At 50.0% G+C, this 20,732-nt stretch overlaps 1 protein-coding gene across 1 annotated transcript in view; it reads left to right on the top strand.

Annotated features, from left to right (window-relative positions):
* CORO1C (coronin 1C) overlaps nt 1–20,732 on the top strand; it is a 40,321-nt gene that overhangs the window by 3,402 nt on the left and 16,187 nt on the right. Inside the window, exon 2 of the mRNA XM_027894335.1 lies at nt 14,811–15,010. Within this exon, the coding sequence (XP_027750136.1) occupies nt 14,816–15,010 (195 nt within the window). The 5' untranslated portion in view covers nt 14,811–14,815. The remainder of the gene's footprint in view (nt 1–14,810; nt 15,011–20,732) is intronic.

The raw sequence follows: 20,732 nt of genomic DNA, 5'->3' as shown, positions 1-20,732 counted from the left end.
TGCTCCTGAAATGGAAGAGGACTTTGTGATGGAACATCCTTAAAGCTTTAAAATCCTGCTCAGTGGGTCAGGAACTGGACAGAGAAATGATGAAAACTGTATCTGCTACTGCCTCCAGAGGGACAAACCCATGGTTTTTGAAAGCTGCCAACCTTCTGATGTGCTTTTGGTGGATAGAAGGGATCTCCTTGATTTGGAGGTGATAAAATACACTATAGGCTGTCATACAGTTTCTCCCCTGTGCTTTTCTTTGGTGATAAATTTGAGGTAGAATCAAGGTAGAATCACCTGCGTTGGAGAAAGGACAATTTCTTCAGCATTATCATTTTTCTCCTTCGACGTCCCTGGCTTTGTCTCAGTCCACATTTTGTGGGTGATAACAATAAGTGATGTATAATGTGCTTTTTGCTCTGGGTGGGTAATGATGTTTGAGGTCTGTCTCCTGGTAGGGAAGTTCCAGTGAGTGACACTGAGCTGGGCCTCTCGGTCCAGCATAATTAGGTTTGTCTTGTTTTCCTTTTAAATAATTGAATTTGAAAGAGCAGTGGAAATAAACCAGTGGTGGGATCTGACTTAAAGTGATAAAGGCTCAGCCTGGGTGTGCTGAGCTGAGCTCCCAGCTCTCCTTGGGAGTGTTGCTGAGCTGTGCTTGAGGCCAAGTGTTCCCTGTAGGAAGGACCAGGGTTTCCCTGTGGTTTTCCCTGTGGTTTTCCAGATTTTGGCTGCCCATAACATCTCTGAATGAGAGTTCCTATGTAGGAACAAGCATATAGATAAGAATTCTTAGCTGAATATTAAAGCAGCCATTTCCACAGTTTTATCAAATATGTCTGAACAGGATTCCCTAAAACTCCATGGGAATGATGTGCCTGAATGATGTGCCACTACTCCTTGTTTGCATCCCTGTATGAACCTGGGCAGTGCATTGCACCTGCAGTTCCTGGGATAAGTAATCCCTGGAAAATGGACTTCAAATCACTCTGGTTTGAGTATTTAGAAATATGGGAACTTCCCCTCCCTCCCCCCTGGTTCTGCATATAGTTGCCATAGAGACAGTGTTCTGGAGCCATTGAAAATCCATTGTTTATCTTAACTAAATATATAAACCTACTCTATTGAAACATTACATTTTGCAGTGCCCTGTTCCGTGTAAGTCTTCAGTGACAAGGGGAAATTGGTTCAAACTGAAAGAGGGGATATTTAGGTAACATTTTAGGAAGAAATTCTTCCCTGTGAGGGTGGTGAGGCCCTGGCACAGGTTGCCCAGAGAAGCTGTGGCTGCCCCATCCCTGCAAGTGTTCCAGGCCAGGTTGGACAGGGCTTGGAGCAACCTGGCCCAGCGGAAGGTGTCCCTGCCGATGGCAGGGGGTGGAACTGAGTGATCTTTAAGGTCGCTTCCAACCCAAACCATCCCATGATTCTGAATCTGATGAGGATTTGCCATCCTACAAGTGCTGCAGATCTAGATCCTGGACAAACTGCTAATGGGTGTAATTAGCAGCACCAGGGATTAGCAGCAGTAACAAATCCAGTCCATAGGAAGCACTGTGTCCCCCTGGGAGCTGGGCAAATTTGCCATGCTGGGCAGATGATGGGAGGATAGGGAAGATTGTCATCAGCAAAGGCTCAGTTCTGAGCACTCACTCAAGGCTGGAATTGCCCCTGAAGTTGCCTTTTTTTTTTTTTCGTTTTTATATTAAATACTTAAAATCCCTCATGGTGGTCTGTTGGTTCCTGCTGGAATCTTGAACCCCCATCTGACTCATTTACTTGGCATTTTTCATCACACCTGTGTCAGACAGATTGGGATCCTTCTTTTCCAGGTTGGGAATGCGAGGTTACATGTATTACTCAGGGTCTAGGGAATACTTGTAGCATGTACTACTAAGTGTAGTAGTTGCTTTACAGATGACTCAGGTATTTGCCCCAGCACACGTGGTGGGATAAATGGCCATTCTTACACTTAGCTTTTCAACCCTTAATTTCTCACTTAATTCCTTTCTGCGCTACTTACATTAATTATACCATGTCTTGCAGGTTGGATTTAATGGGGACAAAACTGCCTTGTTCAGAACAGGAGGTGGATTAAATGCTTTCTGAGTTTTCAGTGGCATTTTTTAGGGTTGATTTTAATTTTTGGATCTGCTGAGATCAATTTGCAAGGCAAGAAAAAAAATCCTGAGCCAGCTTAGGCAACCAAGAGTTGCCAGACGTTCCTCTGCAATATATTCTGCTTTAGCACAGCCTGAAGTGTAGGCACAAAACTCCTCTAGCTGAGCGTTGCTGTACCTCCAGCAGCTCTTTCGTGGCCACTGCCAGGAAAATTGCTGCTCTCTGGAGCAGTTTGTTCTGTGTGGTGCTTTAAGGTGCTGCTGTTTAAGGGTGGGCATCCCCGGGGAAGGGTCAGGTTATCTCTCCACTCTACTTTGCTCCCTGATGTTTCTTTTGGGGGAGGGTAAAGGTTATCTTTTTATTCTTTATATTCTGTGCTTTGCCACATCGATCTTCTGCTCTACTGGGGGAATTCTGAAGTGCTTGGAACGCTCACAGAAAAACCAGCTGGGGCTTATCTGGGTGGAATTGTGCCTGTTGATTTGGCCGGGATCCTCCAGAGCTGCTGTAAATGCCACAGGGATTCCCGAGGGGCTGGAGGTGTGGGCTGCACGTGCAGCAACGTGACTGCCAAGCCAGCAGGTAAGTAAAGCTTAAAGGTCATCAGACACAGGCTGGAATTCTTCACACCCCTTGCTGGGAACCGGTTCTCCAGCTGAGAGCAGCTGCAGGTCCAAGAATTCCCCAAGGAATCTGCCTTTGCCCCAGAGTGTGTCAGGATGGGTGTGATTCTCCCTGTCAGGGAGGCAGAGAGGTGGAACTGGTGCCATGGAGGTGTCAGGGACAGTGATACCCCTGATCCCTGGCACCAGGGGTAGGAAGATGTTTTTCCGTCTTGGATCCGAAGTCTTTCTTCATAGCATAGCAGGAATGTTTATTAAAGCTCTTCAACAGACTAAATACACTTTGCTGAGATAATTTTTATTTCCTTACCTGCCCAGAGAGGTGAGAGAGGAGCTTTGTGTTGCATTCTTGGTTTGACAGCAGGTTGGTGCCAGGGACAGCAGCCTCAGCCCATGACAGATCAGCGACAAGGAACATCTGTAGAACAGAGGAAATGTGTTTGAACTTGGAAGCCTCTGCTGAAACAGATGTTTGAGGGGCTGTAATTGGTACCACGAGATAGGGATTTAAAATCAAGTGAGCAGATTGAACTATCTGGATTTGAGTTTCAGCCTCCTCCGGTCCCTTCCTCCCTCCCCCAGCCCTGATTTCAAATTGCACGTTACGGAAACGGGACAGAATGACAATGGTGCTCTTGGAATTATAGGCTGCTTGGCCAGAAGAGCTGGCAGGACAGCAAATGGAAATGTGGAGGAACACATGCCAGTTCCAACTGGGAGAACTGAGATTCATTTTGCAGCTTGTTTGTACTGCATTAAAACCCGAGATGTTTGCGTTGTCCAGCCTGAACTCCCACGTTCTGTGGGGAGGATATTGTCCTGTCTTTGACAATTAACTGTTGTTGGGTGCATCTGGAGAACACCAAAAGCAGTTCAGTGGGTGCCTCACCTGTTGGGTGCGTGGTGTTGAGAAGTGGAGGTCACTCTGTTTGGATGAAGGCATTTTTCAGGAGGTGCTAACCAGGCTCATTGTTGTTTTTTGGAGCTGAGTGTCTCAATTTCAAATTCCAGTGCGATGGACCACGCTGGTCTGTGCCGTACCTCCAGCCCACCTGGGATGTTCTCCAGCTCTCCAGCCCATCCTGTTTGCTGTTAGGGGACTGGGAGCACACTCCAGACACCACAACACTGGTGTGTGCCTGCTCTTGGTCATCCTGCTCCTCCCGGGTCACATTCCCAAGGCAGCGCCGGCTTCTCCGCAGGCTCCGGGCAGGCCTGGGGGCTGTGCTGGGTCCAGCAGCCCAGCGGAGCCGCTGTGGTCAGGCCAGGCCATGTGGAGAATGTGCCTCCTCGCCTGGTCAGTCTGACTCACTCTTGGCTGGGCTGGTTGGGAGCCTCTGTTGTGCTGATCTGTTGTTTCTGCTTTCTTTCGGAGTCGGGAGGAATTCGAGTCCCAGCTAACTTAGTGTTCGGAGCTGAGGGCTCTGCAGGTCGTGGTGGCTCCTGGGCTGACCTGCAACCTTTTATCTCCTTATTTATCTCCTTAAAAAAAAAAAAACTTTAATGTTTGTAGTTTCTTCCTGTGGATGCCATGGCATGTTGTAATTGAGGGATAGAAACCAGCTTGTCAGATCCTCTGGAGATGGGGCTGGAGCCCCTCTTCTCTGGAGACAGGCTGGGAGAGCTTGGTGTGTCCAGCCTGGAGAAGAGAAGGCCCCAGGGAGACCTGAGAGCCCTTTCCAGTTCCTAAAGGGGCTGCAGGAGAGCTGGAGAGGGGCTTTGGACAAGGGATGGAGTGGCAGGACAAAGGGGGAATGGTTTCCCACTGCCAGAGGGCAGGGTTGGATGGGATATTGGGAAGGAATTCTTCTCTGTGAGGGTGGTGAGGCCCTGGCACAGGTTGCCCAGGGAAGCTGTGGCTGCCCCATCCCTGCAAGTTTCCAAGGCCAGGCTGGACAGGGCTTGGATCAACCCAGGATAGTGGAAGGTGTCCCTGCCCATGGCAGTGGGTGGAATGAGCTGAGCTTTATTAGGTCCCTTCTAACCCAAACCATTCTGAGATTTCTGATTTCTATAAGTCTTTTTGTCATTTTTTAAGGAATGATCCCATTCACTGCCTCTCCTCACTTACAGTTTAATGTTTCCAGCAATGTCTTAAAACCTCTGTAGTTTAACAGGACATGTCCTTACCTTAGAAAATATCATGTTAATCAAATCCCCCCATGTCTGCACCTCTTCTTGACTTCAGCAGAATGGGGAATCCTGCAGGTCTTATTCTTTCCATGCTTTAGGTCCCAGCACCTGTCTGCTTAATTTCAGCATCAGAGAGGACAGACACATCCTGTATCAGGAGCAGAGTTCCAGGTCTAGTGGTCACTGCTGAGCTCCTCTGTCACACACATAAAGATTTATGTTTGCCAATTATTTCAGAAAATCGAGTTGAAAATACACTTGTTTTCTGCCATGAGCACTCTGTTAGAAAAAAGTGCTTATTTAGCTGAGAAAGATGGGATCTGGTGGTGATTTGTTGAGAAATTATTGAAGCTGTGGTGGGGAAAAGCTCTTTCTCTGTTCATAACCACCATCCTTTGCCCAAAACCAGATTTTAAGAAAAAGAGAAGCTTGTGATGTGTCTCAGGATCTGGAGGAAACTTGCACATAACCTTCAAGAGAGGAGAATTCAGTGGATCAGGGTGGCAGCTCTGAGCACATTGATACTTCCCTGGTAGCCCTGATAAGAGAACTAGGTCAGTGCTGGGGAGAAGCACTTTATCACCTCCTTCCCTCAGCTGGAATCCTGGCGCTTGGGAGGGCCCTGCTGGCTCCCAGCTCTGCACAGCAGGCCCTGCTCTCTCCCTCGTGTTTCCCTCGGGGTCCCGGGGTGGGCTGAGCCCTGTTTTTCCCTCCCCATGGCAGGTGCTGCTCACACTGGGGGTGGTCAGTCAGTCCCGGGGTGTCAGCAGCACCCACGGGGTTGGTGTGATGTCCGTGGCTGCAATTCACAGGGCGCTGTTCAGCCCTGGGAGGATTCACTCTGTCTCTTGGCAGTGAGGATGAGGATACAGTGTGCACAGGAGAAGGAAGGTTTTTGGGAGGGGAGCATGTGAAAGGCCACGGCCTTCTGTGGTCGGCTGTTGGAACAGCGGTGCCTGAGGTGGGAGTGTGGGGGAGGCTTCCTTTCCCTTATCCAGTAAAGCTTGTGTGGTGTCCAACAACTGCCTCTGCTGGCAGCAAAAATGGAGCTGAAATGCAGAGATTCCAGAATGGTTTGGGTAGGAAGGGACCTTAAAGCTCATCTCATTCCACCCCTGCCATGGGCAGGGACACCTTCCACGCTTCAAGCCTTGTCCACCCTGGCCCTAAATGCACTGAGGCACCTGGGATGTTTAATCCCCGTATTCTGTACATTACTTGCCTCTATGAGGTTTTGTCCTGAGTTTCAATCCTTTTTTTTTTATCTCCACTTTGCTCTCCTTCCTTCTCTTCTCATTTTACTAATCTTTTTTGCCCAGCCTGTGCTAAATTACCATCATCCCAGCATCCCCCATCACCTCTGAGGTGGGGCAGCTTTAGTACCAGCTGACAGAAGATACTATAAAAGAAATAACCTCAATAGAGGGGTTTGTTTTGAGGCTGCTGGGAGAATTCCTGTTCCTGTTCCTCAGCTGCCTCAGATCCAGGGTTCGGGTAACTGCTGCAGTGTTTCCCTTTGCTGGTTGCCCGTCCCGCTGTGGCTCCTGATAAATTATTTTGTGTAATGATTTTTGTGTGCATTCATTGCTCAGGCTTTATGGTAGATGACACAGATTAAATGAAGCCAGACAACTCTCTCAGTTCGGGGTAATGACTTTCCACTGTGGCGTCCTTTTGTCACTGTAAATTATGATAAATGATGTAATGGTGGATGGAGAGATACAGCTCCAAAGTGGTGGGAGTGGAGAGATCAGCACAGGTTGGTTTGGCTTGGAAGGGACCTTAAAGCTCATCTTGTTCCACCCCCTGCCATGGGCAGGGACACCTTCCAATAGAGCAGGTGATTCCTCAAGAAAACAAATTGTACACCTGGAAATCCTGAAGGGAAAATAGCCACAGTGTGGGAGGCATGAGGTGAACCCTCAGGAAATAACACGTCCCTCTGGGTGATCCCTGGGAGATCTGAGCATTACAGGCGCTTCTGACTCAGAGCTCTTCATATTCTAAGGGTTTTCATACAATCATTTGAGGTTCCAGCTAAAACCAGAATCATATCAAGTGTTTCACAGGTTAGGGCCAACACCTTGTGCTTCTTCCAGAACAGAAATTTCAGCTTATTTAAAGTTTGGGTTGTATTACATTTTTGAATGTGCTGGGCTCCCCAGTTGAGATATAATCAAATTCCCAAGTAGTTTGTGGTTTAGGTTCCCATCCCAAAATAGAATCTTGCCAGTGGTGGAACAGCTGGAAATTTCAGTATTAAGTTCATATTCCAGCTTTTTGTCTTTAAAATGAAGTGAAATCAGATGGCAGGGTCTTGCTCAACCTGGATTCAAGTAATGAAAGACTGGGAATAATCTGTGCACAAATATGATATGTTTTGGAATTGGGACCGTTTGTAACAGTGTTCACCTTTGGTTTGAACAACTTTGAAAACAACAGTTCTGTCAGAACTGAACTGAAAATGGTGTGATTGGAAAAGGGATGCACAGAGGGAGCATCGTTGTGTTTAAAAGGAGAGGGACTGTATCAAGGTATTTGTGGCTGTTCCCTTTTTCTGTTGGAGGTTTTGTGTGAAGTCCTGGGGTGAGGTGAGATGAAGTTTTTGTGGTCATGTGATACTTTTTGGGGGGGGTTCAAAGTGAGAGGGTAGGTTTAGACTGGATATTAGGAAGGAATTCTTCCCTATGAGGTTGGTGAGGCCCTGGCACAGGTTGCCCAGAGAAGCTGTGGCTGCCCCATCCCTGCAAGTGTCCAAGGCCAGGTTGGACAGGGCTTGGAGCAACCTGGGATAGTGGAAGGTGTCCCCTTCCTGTGGGACTGTCCCACAGGGTGGGAATGAGATGATCTTTAATATTCCTTCCAGTTCAACCCATTCCATGATTCTGTGGTTCTAATTCCCCCTCCAGCCTTGCTGGTGACTGACAGTGGTGGCAGTTTCCTGCCAGCGTGGGCTAATTCCAGTCGTGGCCCTGAGCTCACTGTAGCTCACATCTCTGAGCCTCTGGCCTGTGCACTGTGGTAGTGCTGGAAGGCATTTCCTTGGGCTGTGTGTGCAGGCAGAGCAGGTGCAGGGCAGTGTGTGCCCACATCCCTGAGCAGTGTATGCCCACATCCATGTCCCGGTGCCCAGCGTGCCGTGCACGCGCCTGAGTCACCGGGAACCAGGGAGCTTGCACAACCTGGAGTTGAGAAATGCCAAAAGTGAGGGATTAGGAAATAACCTGGTGGTGTTTGTTCCCCTTTTCCCAGGCAGTGGGTACAGCTGTTGGCTCAGCCCCTGCTCCCTCGGCCACATAGCCATGGTGGGGTGGAGTTGTCCTTGCTGTGAGGAGCAGGAAGCGCAGTGGGATTGTGGTCTCTCTAGGACTTAAAAACCTCAGAATGCCTCTTTCCTCTGTTCCATATGTGGCTCTGTACCTTATCTTCCATGTGATGTTCAAAGTGCTCTGAAGAGTGAGTTGCCACATTCCTCCTGGGCTTTTCTCCACTGCTTATCTCCTGATGTCCAACTGCTCCACAGATGTGGTGCAGCCCTGCTGGGAGGGAGGGTGTTCTCTCCATGCTGGGGGCAGGCTGGAACACCCATGGCCTGGTTCTTGGCTTAGGATTGGAACATACTTCCAATTTTTCTTTTTTTTTTTTTTTAATATATAAAACCAGCTCTGAGCACTCATTGATTTTGCAGATGAGGCCCAAGTGTCTCAGCCCAGGTGTTCAGGAAGACCTTGGCTTGCACAGCTGGGACCTGATAATCCTCTGGGCTTCCCTAGCAGGAACCCATGACCTGGGCTGTCCCATGTTGTAGTTCCACTAGTGGGACCATCCCCTGTCCTTGCTGGCCCCATCCATCCCATAACACCATTCAAACCCAATGCTGGTGTATTGCCTGCAGAACCATTGTATTATTTAGGTTGGAAAACACCTTTAAGATCATCAAGTCCAACAATTAACCTCTTGATTTTAATTTTTTTTTTAATCTGCTTCTCATTTGTTAATAGTTGAGACTGTACCTTTATTCCCAAGCTCTTTGTCAAGGCTCTGACTGTGAGTTTGGGGATTCACCAACAGCTGCAACTTGACATTTTCTACTTACGGAAGAGCCTTTCCAGTCCGTAGTACCAGCCTTTTATAAATGCCGTCCTCCCTATCCACTGGATTTGTGTTCTCACACCCCCCCCCTTAACTGTAGCCTCAGGCTGCCTGTGACTTCAACTGGCCTTTTATTTCCAATGTCTCCTTTTCCAGAAGGGATCCCAGTCACACGGGCTGAGCAGGATTTTGCCATTAGTGGGGGGTTTTCCTGTCAGTGTTCCCTAGCAGGATGCATTTCCTCTTGCATAAGCAGCCTGAAAAACCCTCCGAAGCCACAGAAATCCATCTGTTGGATTCTTGAGACAGATAAATCCTTTATAAACAGGAAAATGGGCAAACTCATGGTAACTCTTGTGACACATCATGATGGGAGATCAGACAGGAGTGGAATGAAAAGTCTCCCTGTGTGAGCGCGGCCGCCGGAATCCTGCCTTTCTGAGGGCCTTTGAAACGCTGACACAAGGGCTGGGCTGGACAGCAGGCACAGGCTGGGAGATCAACTCCAGTGCATGGCAAGCTTCAGCTGGAAGTCACTTGACTTTTTAGGGAGAGAAGAGTTCTGAGGGCTCGCTCCTCTGTCCCCACCAAGATTCCGTGTGTGGCCGAGCGGGATCCAGGAGATCAGCCACCGTAGATCTGTCAGCACTTCTATTGTCGTGGTCTTTGCAGGGTGTCCAACGCTTCTGTTTTAATTTTGCTGAGGGTTGTAACTCTGGCAAAATTTAAACGCCTTTCAGCTCCCAGTTGGGAGGATTTAAATCCTCCAAAGTTGTGCTTTACCTCCCCCACACACACACTTTCTGTCTAGCAAGTGTGTGCAGATCGTTCCAGCTCCTCAGCCAAGGCTTAACAGCACAATGATCTAATTAACTTCCTTTTTTAAAAGTCCTGCTGCAAGTCCACTTCCTAGTGGTAAAACCCCAGCACAGCCCTCTTAGCCATGGATGTGTTTTCTTGCCAGCTCTGGTATTTCCAAAGTCACTTCCCAAGGCTCCCTGAACTGCCCAGGTCATCCTGTCACATGGCTGGTAGAGCCTGAATCAGCCTTTCCTTGTGGTGAATCATCTCAGGTGTTGGTATCTCACCTGATAATCCTAAAAGTGGCACCAAAAAAAAAAGACATGGATCTCTTAGAGCAGGTCCAGGGGAGATTACAGAGATTCTCCAAGGGCTGGAGCCCCTCTGCTGTGGAGACAGGCTGGGAGAGCTGGGGATGTTCACCTGAAGAAGAGAAGGCTCTAGGGAGACCTTAGAGCCCCTTCCAGTGGCTGAAGGGGCTACAGAATAGCTGGAGAGGGACTTTGGACAAGGGACAGAGTGACAGGACAAGGGACAATGGCTTTAAGTTGGGAGAGGGTAGATTTAGATGGGATACTGGGAAGGAATTCTTGGCTGCAAGGGTGTTGAGGCCCTGGCACAGGTTGCCCGGAGAAGCTGTGGCTGCCTCATCCCTGGAAGTGTCCAAGTCCTGGTTGGACAGGGCTTGGAGCAACCTGGGATAGTGGAAGATGTCCCTGCCCATGGCAGGAGATGAGATGAGCTTTAAGGTCCCTTCCAAGCCAAACCATTCCATGAATTGGCCAAGCTGGAGCTCCTTCCTGCCTGGATGCTGCACGTGGCTCTGCTGAGAGAACCTGTGGCAACCAAACTGAGCTGTGGATTTGCTTGCAGATGGAGGAGGAGGAGGAGGGGGGATCCTTTGCACTGAGGTATTGAAAAACAACTAAGGAGACTGAATGCTCTTCATGTTTAAGGAGTCTGTGGTGGGGAGACGACTCTTTTTGGGCGCTCAGCTCAAGCTCCCCCTGTTTAGTTTTTCACCTGCTCTCTCTGGTGTTCTCAAGGATCTGCAGTCACTGCTCTTTATAACCACAGCCTGCACATTCCCCCCCTCCTTCTCCTTGGAGAGCAGCCAGATCAAAATGGCTGTGATCCAACGCCAAGAATCACTCCCTTTGCTATGGAAATGAGGACTTGGAGGCTGCTCACCATGTGTTCAGCAGAGTTCCTGCTAAGGATGAGGAGCTGTAGGTGGAGAAGAGGGCAGCGAAGGTGTGTTCCAACAGATCCCTTTGGAACAAATCAGGGTATTTTTGGATGCATCTGAACTCTTTGCATTTTTCCAAAGTCATTTATAGAAAACCCAATGATTGCCATCACATGGCAAAAATGAGGGAAATGAAGTAGTAGGATTTCACCACAGGACAAAGGGAGTTTCTCTTCCGTGAAGGTGGAAGGGGTGGCAGATCCCCCGGTATCTGGTATTTGAAGTAACCCTTTTTTTGTGGTGTCCTGGTATTGATCAAGAGAAGAAAAGCTACAATCATAGCTGTCCTATCTGAATTCCCAGCATCAGAGCAGAGAAGTTCCCAAACCCCTGGCTCTGTGGGATGGTGGCACCGGGCAATTTGCTGCGTGTTGGCTCAGCACGGCGAGTTCAAACCGCCGCTTTACCTTCTCCTCAACAAGCTGATTTTAATCTCCATGCACAGCAGGGTGGGAACACTGCCACTGAAAATCCAGTGTGCACCAGGCAGGGGACTTTTCCCTGCCATGAAAATCCATGTGCACCAAGCCAGGGGACTTTTCCCTGCTCCTGGATGAGTCGTGCAGGCAGATGCTGAGTAGGATTTGCTGCGAGGTGGGACAGGGCTGAGCTGGGTGCTGTTGTGGCATGTTGGGCTTTGGAGAACATCCCAGTGTCTTCAGGGTGGCCTGGTGTCGCCTGGAGTGGTGGAAGGGAGGGAGGAAAGGGGTGATGAGGGTGATGCTGCTCTTGCATGATGTGCCCTGCAGGACCTGGCAGGGTCAAAGCCGTGAGTGCTGAGCCCTCCTGGCTCTGGGAGGAGCCCTGGGGGTGTCATCCCTGACAGGTCTGGGATGAGTCGACACAAATTAGTAATTGGGTGTGGAACGGCATTTTTTTATGATGTATCTTACTGAACTTTGGGAGTTCAGAGTGTTTCGTGTCTTTTGGGCATTTTTGAGTTGAAATTCACCTTTTCTTTGGGCACGATTGGGTGAGGCTGGGATTGTGCTGGAAGTGTCCAAAGCCAGGTTGGCTTGGAGCAGCCCGGTCTAGTGGAAGGTGTCCCTGCAGAGTGGACATCCTGTTCTGCCCCTGGCAGGGGGTGGAGCAGGATGGGCTTTAGGATCCCTCCAACCCAACCCATTCCATATTTTTATTTTGTGCTCTTACCTTCTGGCTGCAGCTGGAGAGCAGCTCCTGGTTTGTGACTTCCCATTGCACTCTGGTGTTCTGGGGCGTGTCCAGCATGGAACAGGCCTTGTGCTGGAAGGGAAACACTTGGCAGAAGGTGTGTTATGCAATTCCATTAACTGATGAGAAGCACAGGGGAAGCCCAAGTTTATCTATAATATCATAGAAATCCCTAATAATTTCCATGTCGCGTTTTCACATGGAATAAGCACCCCGCTTATTCACAGAATTTTGCTTTTAAAGCAACACCTGTTTTTTCTTAGACATTCTTAATTGTCCTTAAAATATCAGGACATCATTATGGAAAAGGCACCATGAGAAAGGCAGTAGGGAGTGCCCAGCACTGGAAATGACCCCGGAGCCTGTGGCTCTGTGTCACCAGCTTGTGGGACTCGGGTCATTGGTGGCTCAAAGCCATCACCAGCCACGTGGCCCACGGGAAGGTGGTTGGTGGCCTCCACCCCACAGCTGGGGACAGGTGTCCCCGTTGCAAAAATGACCCCCAAATCAGTGCATTTATTATCTGTGTGCAGGGAAGCTCAGTTGGAGCACAGTGTCTGTAATGCCACGGCCATGGGGTCAATCCCTGCTCCATCCCCAGACGGGCCATTCACTTAAGGACTCGCTGGTCCTTGGGGGTCCCTTCCAACTCAGAACATTCTGTGAGAGCTGGTTTTCTCTGAGCTGGTTCCTGCTGTGACCCTTGGTGTGGGCTGGGCACACTGGTGGCTCCAGTTAAGCACTGGATCCATGTCCCAGCAGCTGCCCCACCTGGAGATGGAGGTGGCCAGTGCCAGATCCCAAATGTGATCTGCTGGAGAACAAATCCTCTGCTTATTTTCCCTTATCTTTGCGGAGCTGGAGTGTCTCACTCCAGAGCTGTCTGTTCCCTTAATTGGAACATTCTTCTCCTCTTCAGACACATTATGGGCTGTGCATTTCCCGGCTCTGATGAGCGTTTCCCTCCAGTTATTCCGCTTTTTGTCGCTGTTAATTTTTTATTTAACCTCCCAGACTACAAAACAGCCATCAACGTTCCTGCAAAGCTTTGCAGTCACAGACAGCCCTACAAGCTTTCATCACGTTTGCAGGAGACAGGCTGTGCACAGCGAGTCAGGATGGAGCCACATTCCCAGTCTCTCGCTCCGGAGCATCACTGCTGGAGCTGGAGCGAGGAGCTCCATGAGCAGTTTTTCCCAGCCTCTCCGTGTGCTTGGGGACCTTCTGGGAGGCGAGATAGGAGGTGGACTCTGCTTATTTTTATTTTTCCCATTTTTTTTCTTTTTTTTTTGCTTTCCCTGGAGACTGGGACAGAAATATTTTTCCCATATGTAAAAGCAAGATATGCTGTATGGAGGCTCCTCCTCTGCCAGCACGGATTGAAGGCGAAAATCTTGGAAGGCTGGGAAAAGCCCTACAAAGATGTGAGGGCTCCATAAGTTGCAATGTGATCCAAGGATGGTGTTGCGCCTGAGTCTTCTTCCAGGTCCCAGGTGCTGGAATTTTCCACACCAGTCCCTCTCCCTCTATTTTAACTTCAGCATTCTTGAAAATAATTTTTCTCAAGAAATGCTCCAGACACACCAAGTTAATTGGAGTCATTAACTTGTTTCCATTACTCCTTTCTGCCTAGGAAATGCATTTTATGGTTTTTTTAGGGAGACTTTGGAGCTAGAAGAAAGAACTGGGAGCTGGGGAACATGTGGAACCACTTCACAGGAACACCGGATTTTGGGAGCTTGCATTTTTATTTACATCTTCTGGCCCCTGTCTGACTTGAAAGTAAACAAGTTCAATCCAAGACTAGATTTATCCCTGAAAATATGTAGAGACTTGTCTAAAAACTGCTTTTAGGATTAGGAACTTCCTTTCCTGCAGAGAGTACATTTACAGTAGGAAAATTGATGCTTAACTGGCAAATTCTGTAAAAGCCCCTTGGAAGTGCAGTTTGGTTGGGTTTGGTACAAAATAACCTGAACTTCCAGTTAACAAAAGAAGGAAAAGGTAAAACTGGCTAAGGATTTGGCAGGTCTAAAGCAAGGTAGAGGATGCCTGGAAGTGTCCAAGGCCAAGTTGGACGGGGCTTGGAGCAACCTGGGATAGTGGAAGGTGTCCCTGCCCGTGGTAGGGGTGGGACTGGATGATAAGGTTTTTGGTAGCAGGATGGTTCCAGACTCTTTCCAGTGGTATCCAATGACAGGAAAAGGAGCAATGGCCATAAACTAAACCTCAAGGAATTCCACCTCAATATGAGGAAGAATTTTTTCCCATAGAGGTGGCAGAGCCCTGGAACAGCTGCCCAGGGAGGGCAAGGAGTCTTCCTCTCTGGAGACATTCCAAACCCACATGGACACATTCCTGTGTCACCTGCTCCGAGTCACCCTGTCTGGACAGGGGGGTTGGACTGGTTGATCTCTTTCCATCCCTAACAATTCTGTGGTTCTGTCCCATCCAACCCAAACCATTCCATAATTCTCTGAACAGTGAGCGAATCTGCATTTCTGCGCTGTTGGAAGCGCAGCGATGGACCCGGTGACAGCGTCCCGTGGTGGCCCTTGGCCAGGCATCTCCTGGGCAAGCAAGAGGTCCTGCCCCTGTGACTGATGTCCCTTTTCCATGCCCTGCAGACACCATGAGGCGAGTGGTACGACAGAGCAAATTCCGGCACGTGTTCGGCCAGGCCGTGAAGAACGACCAGTGCTACGACGACATCCGCGTGTCCCGGGTCACCTGGGACAGCTCCTTCTGTGCAGTCAACCCCCGCTTTGTGGCCATCATCGTCGATGCCAGCGGCGGGGGAGCCTTCCTGGTGCTGCCTCTGCACAAGGTAAGTGCTTTTTGAGCCTCTGGAATCACCTGCTCAGCTCTGCTGTCACTTCGGTGCCTGTTTGGGAATAACATGAAGGCTGGGAAGTGTCTGCTGTGGTGACAAACAGTGCCATGTAGGAATATGTTTAATGTCTGTAATCAGGATGATGCTTCCTGTACATTAAACACAGTAAACAAGCTGTTTGCTTGACCAATCTGAGCCAATTCTGGCAGAAGCTTCTACACAGAATCATATCTTAGAACCCTCTTTGTGATCACGTCAAGGTTTTTCCACTGTCAGGGATTCAGGTTTTTGAGCTCTGCAAGTGTCACTTAGTTCAGGAACTACCTTAGCCCAACAGCTCCTTCCAGAATTGGGCAGGGAGACACCCCCCCTTTATGTTCTCTCTTGGCAAGATGTTGCCAAGTCTCCAGTAAATAATCTTCCAGTGAACCCACATCCACTGCTCTTTCCCTTCTCCTTTGGATTTATTTGTAGAGCCCCAGGGCTGTGCTTTGCCAAACACCCAGAGAATGTGGGTTCCTGTCCATCAGCCATGAGATTGGCTGGATCAAAGGTTTGGAGGCTGAAAAGCTGGGAAGAGAGACCATCCTGGAGCTCCTTTCAGTTCTGTGTTAGATGTAAATGGGCAGGAGCTGGGTCTGACTGAAAGAAATTCCTGTTGCCCCTGATACTCCATGGAAAAATCACATCCATCTTCCACCCTTGCTGGAGATTCTTCTCATCCCTTTCTGATGCTTAACCAGCAAATTCTCGTGATCAAAGTCTTTTTCTGCAACATTATTTTCTTTGTGACACTCAGACTTCTCTCTTAAGGGTATAGTTAAGTTGTCCTTGGTCTGTCATCAGCCCTGTGCTTGTTTCCCAGCTCCACTTCCAGATCTGCCCTGTTAAATATAGAAATAGTGACCAGGATTGAACACAAGCTCCCACATGGTGAGGGCAAAGCGGAGGCAACGGCCTCTCAGTCCTGCAAAGCAAAGCCAAACCCCAACCTCCCAAAATAGCTCCATTTGCTGCTCTTGAACAGCCTTTTGGGCTCATCCTGGGGCCACAAGTGCTCCTCCTGCCCAGACCATGGGTGGTGGGCAGACCTGGAGCAGGAATTCCTTGCTCAGCACAGCACCAGCTGCACCCGTGTTGCATCATGGCACAGACACCATCAGCAGGGGATGTGCATCCCTCTTTCCTTCTCCTGTATCCAAATGTGTGGAGCAGCTGAGGGAGCTGGGGAGGGGGCTCAGCCTGGAGAAAAGGAGGCTCAGAGGGGACTTTCTCGCTCTCTGCAATTCCCTGACAGGAGTGGGGAGCTGAGGGGGTCGGGCTCTGCTCTCAGGGAACAAGGGACAGGATGAGAGGAAACAACTTCAAGCTGTGCCAGGGGAGGTTCAGGTTGGAGATCATGGAAAATTTCTTCATGGAAAGGGTTGTGAAGCACTGGCACAGGGCTGCCCAGGGCAGTGGTGAAATCACCACCCCTGGAAATGTTCAAAAAACGTGTGGATGTGGCACTTGGGAACATGGTGGCCTTGGCAGCACTGGAGGAACATTAGGACTTGGTGGTCTCAGAGAGCTTCTTCAGCTGTAATGATTCCATGGTTCTGTGTTTTCTCAGTCCCTGGCAGAAATTCCTGCTAATTCTGAGTGATCTGGCCTTCTGCATTTTGAAGCACCGTCTTATCTTTGGGGTTATTTTTACACTTATTCAGTTATTCCTCCCACCCTCTCCTGTATTTATCATTTCCTTGGTGCCCTTAGCTTCATTCCTGCCTCACACTTTAATATCCACCTCTGAGGAGGTTCCTGCAAAGCTGGAGGGGCTGTGTCCCTCACTCCCAGCCTGACACGTTCTTTTGCAATTCAGCTCGAACCAGTTCCTGTGTTCCACGTTTATTTTTACAGCCTGGGCTGATGAAATTGTTCCTTCAGTTCCTTCAACACCCTAAATAACATTTGGGTTTCTCTTTGAGCCCGTTTAGCAGGGATATTTATTAAGTCCCCCCTGCAGCAAAACCCTCGTTGTTATATTCAGGGGAACAAACAAAAAAAAAAAAAAAAGAAAGAAAAAGAAAAAAGGGGCAATTTTAAACCATGGCTTTGGGTTGATTTTAAAACTGAGCCATAAAAATACACTTGCTGCATTTCTGCAGGGAAAATTACGGCCCGTAACGGCATTGCGTCCACTCAAACCCAGGGCCCTGCAGCCCACTGGGAATTACTCGGGAGCGCAGAAGAGCGGGGAATTTTACTCGTTTTAACGTGTTTTCCCTTGGCCATTTCCAGTGCTATTCGCAGGGGTTTGTCGCTCCGGGCGCTGGGCAGGGGGTTTGGGGGTGGTTTTTTTTTTGGGGGGGCCCCCCGCACCATGTGCTGGATAAGGGGTGTGGGGGGAGCGGCCTCTGAGGGGAGGCCCCGCCCCTCGGGGCGCAGGCCCCGCCCCCCCGGGGCGCGCGCACCCTCCTTTGCGGCACTGCGGCGGCCGCGGCTTTTTTACCTTATATGGTCACGGCGGCGCTCGCGGCCGCCGCGCTGATTGGCGGGGGCGGGGGCGCGGCGCGGCCGGTGCGCGGGAATTAACCCTGAGCGCGGGAATTAACCCTGAGCGCGGGAACTAATTAGCCGCCGCAGCGCGGGGGGGGGTTAATTAACCCACGGGAGCTCGGGGGGTTGTGCGTGGGAGTGAACCGCTTTCGCGTGGCGGTTTGTTAACCCGTGAGCGGCGGGAGTTGAGCCACGCGTGGAAATTAAGTCCTTGTGAGCGCGGGAATTAACCCCGTGGGCGTGGGAGTTGTGCGTGGAAATTAACCCCCCCCGTGCGGGCAGGAATTAACCCCTCAGCGCCGGAATCAAACCGCGCGTGGAAATCAACCTCAGCGCGCGCGAGAATTAACCCGTTTGCGCGAGGATTGCGCGCCGGAACTAACCCGTGTGTGCGGGAGTTGTGCACGGGTTAATTCCCGCGTGTGGGAATTGTGCACGGGAGTTAACCCGTGTGCACGGGAATCAACCCCTGCGCAGGAGTTAACCCGTGCACACCCGTGGCCTCGGCACGTCCTGAGCCCCACACCCCCGGCCCTGAGGGCCCCTCCGGCACCCCCTGGAAGCGGAGACGGGAGATCCAAGGGGCTGCTTCCCCCCCTCCATCCCCGCGGCTCCCGCAGAGCCCGGTGTGGAGCCGGGGTCGGGCCGGTGCAGCCCAGCCGGCTTTGCTGGCTGTGGAAATGCTTTGTCTGAACTTCCTGTTTTCTTGCACGCACATGTGCAGGGGCTGTGCCAGGAACTCGCCATTCCCATGCTCCGGCACCAGAAAATCCTATTCCCACAGGTTGGTTGGTCTGGAGCATTGGCCTCTGCTGGAATGAGCCACATAGTTTATAAAAGCTGTAAGTTTTTGAGTACTGTGTAGGTGATAAGAGCCAGAGTGATCAGCGTTAACTGGACACACCAGGGAAGGACAGGAAACTTCCCTGCCTGTCCTGGGCAGTGAGAAACTGGGTTGTAGAGTTGGTTTGCTTTGAGCCTGATCCCAGGGAAAACTGTAGGTACACAGGGAAAGAATCAAAATATAAAACTCTTCAATCAGGCAGGGCCTCAGCCGTTGCTTATGGTGGTCTTGTGCTGGTGGGACAAGTGTAGATCACCTCCAGCAGGGAGGGAGTCCAGGGGAGGTCATGGAGATACTCCAATGGTTGGAGCCAGGCTGGGAGAGCTGGGATTGTTCACCTGGAGAGGAGAAGGCTCCAAGGAGACCTCAGAGCCCCTTCCAGGGGCTCCAAGAGAGCTGGAGAGGGACTTTGGACAGGACACGGGGCAGTGGCTTTCCATGGCCAGAGGGCAGGGTTAGATGAGATATTGGGAAGGAATTCTTGGCTGAGGGTGGTGAGGCCCTGGCACGGGTTGCCTGGAAAAGCTGTGGCTGCCCCAACCCTGGAAGTGTCCAAGGCCAGGTTGGATGGGGCCTGGATCCACCTGTTTTAGTGGAAGGTGTCCCTACCCATGGCATGGGATGGTCTGTAGGGTCCTTTCCAACCCAGACCGTTCCATGGGAGGTAATTCCTACTTAGGAAATTAAGGCAGAATTAGGGAGTTAAGGGAAGGAGCAATTCTCCTGCTCCTGTCCTCCAGAGATCCCTGGTGCAGGTGGATTGATGGCTCATCTCCCCTCCAACACTGATGGAAACAGCAGCAGATCCTTCCCTGTCAGAGTGGGAGAGGGATATGGGGGACAAAGTCCCCCAACTCCATGGGTGATCCTCATTTTTCAGCCCAGCTGAAAATTCCTTGGGTTTCCTGATGTGCTAGGGACAGGGACTTCAAACCCCATGGATTCAGTGGATACAAAGTTCTTTTTCCCTCCTCCAGAAACCTTTGCATTTTGTGTCTGCGCAGGAAGACGTGCTGCAAATGTTCCCTTTTCCTTTCAGTTCATGTAGAAAGATTCCTTCAGCCACGAGTTGTGTTACATAAGGCCTTTAGCAGAGGTTTATTCAGTTCCCTTTGGATATACCTTATATTAGATTTTCCATTTTCCTGACTCCTTCCTGCACTCCCCCCACACTGGCAGCATTCCTGCAGGATTGGGGGATCAGCTGGTGCCCCGGGAGGCAACTGGCATGTGGGTGGGGGTGTGGACACCTTGGGAATGATCTTCTCCAAGGAATATGTTGTTCTGCAAGTGATATGCCTTGGTGTTCAACCCTGGCATATGTGAGTTGTTAAGCAGCTCTTCCCGATTCTCATTCCTCCAGGAAGCACTGGGAAATAAAACTCATCCTTTTCTACCCTGTGTGTAAAATAAAATCAAGAGGTTTTCCTGTGATGGGTTCATTGAGCCCCTCCAGCCATTCTAAGAGGAGTGTGGTTGGATTTTGTCCTTTTATTTCACCTTGGATGTTTCTCTATAAAAGGAAGTTTATATTTATCCCTGTCAGCTCGATTCCAACGGATCACCAGGTTCAGGTGTACGAGGTTACCATGTTTTTTTTCCCTCCTCTTTGCACATTCATTCTGGTCTGGGAGCTCCAGAACAAGGAGCTGTCTGCATTCTATGGCAGCCTGGAATGGAATCATGGAATCATTAAGGCTGGAAAAGACCTCAAAGATCATCAAGTCCAGCCCTTTGATCACCCTCATTCCACTAAACCATATCAGGAAGTGCCACATCTGCCTGTGTTTTAACACTTCCAGGGATGGTGACTCCACCACTTCCCTGTGGAGCCTTTTCCATGCTTGACCACCCTTCCAGTGAAGGAGTTTTTCCCAATATCCAGTGTCCCAGCCCTGCAGCTGTCAAGGTGGTAAAGAGAGCAGGAGCAGTGCTGAGGGATTCTTGGAGAGCAGTTACAGGGATCTCCTATTGCACAGCTTTCCAGTGGACCTTTTGGGAATAACTCTTCCTAATCTTCCAAATTAGTTCTGGATGCCTTGATTGCTCTGTGGGTGATTAATGGCTCTTGGTCCCACTCAGGAGAGATCCAGGCACTTCCATTTCGTCCCAGTTTTCTTCCAAGTGCCTCCTCCATGACCAGCTGGTGCTGGTGGGTCAATGCCCCGAGCTCAACTTCCCTCCCTGCACTGGGTGAAACTTGAGGTGGTTGGAAGGAAAAGGCACAATTTAAAGAAAAAAGAAGTATTTTCTCTAGCAGAGAAAAGGTGCAGTGGGTTTGGTATTTCAAACTTTGCAGTTGTGACCTGGTTTCCTTCCTCAAACTTGTGCAGA

The sequence above is a fragment of the Empidonax traillii genome, unplaced genomic scaffold (genome assembly GCF_003031625.1).
Source record: "Empidonax traillii isolate 1590-97213 ecotype Southwest subspecies unplaced genomic scaffold, ASM303162v1 scaffold426:size1138770, whole genome shotgun sequence".
NCBI lineage: Eukaryota > Metazoa > Chordata > Aves > Passeriformes > Tyrannidae > Empidonax > Empidonax traillii.
The sequence above is the reverse complement of the archived record's forward strand: the minus strand, read 5'-3'. Positions and strand labels throughout refer to the sequence as shown.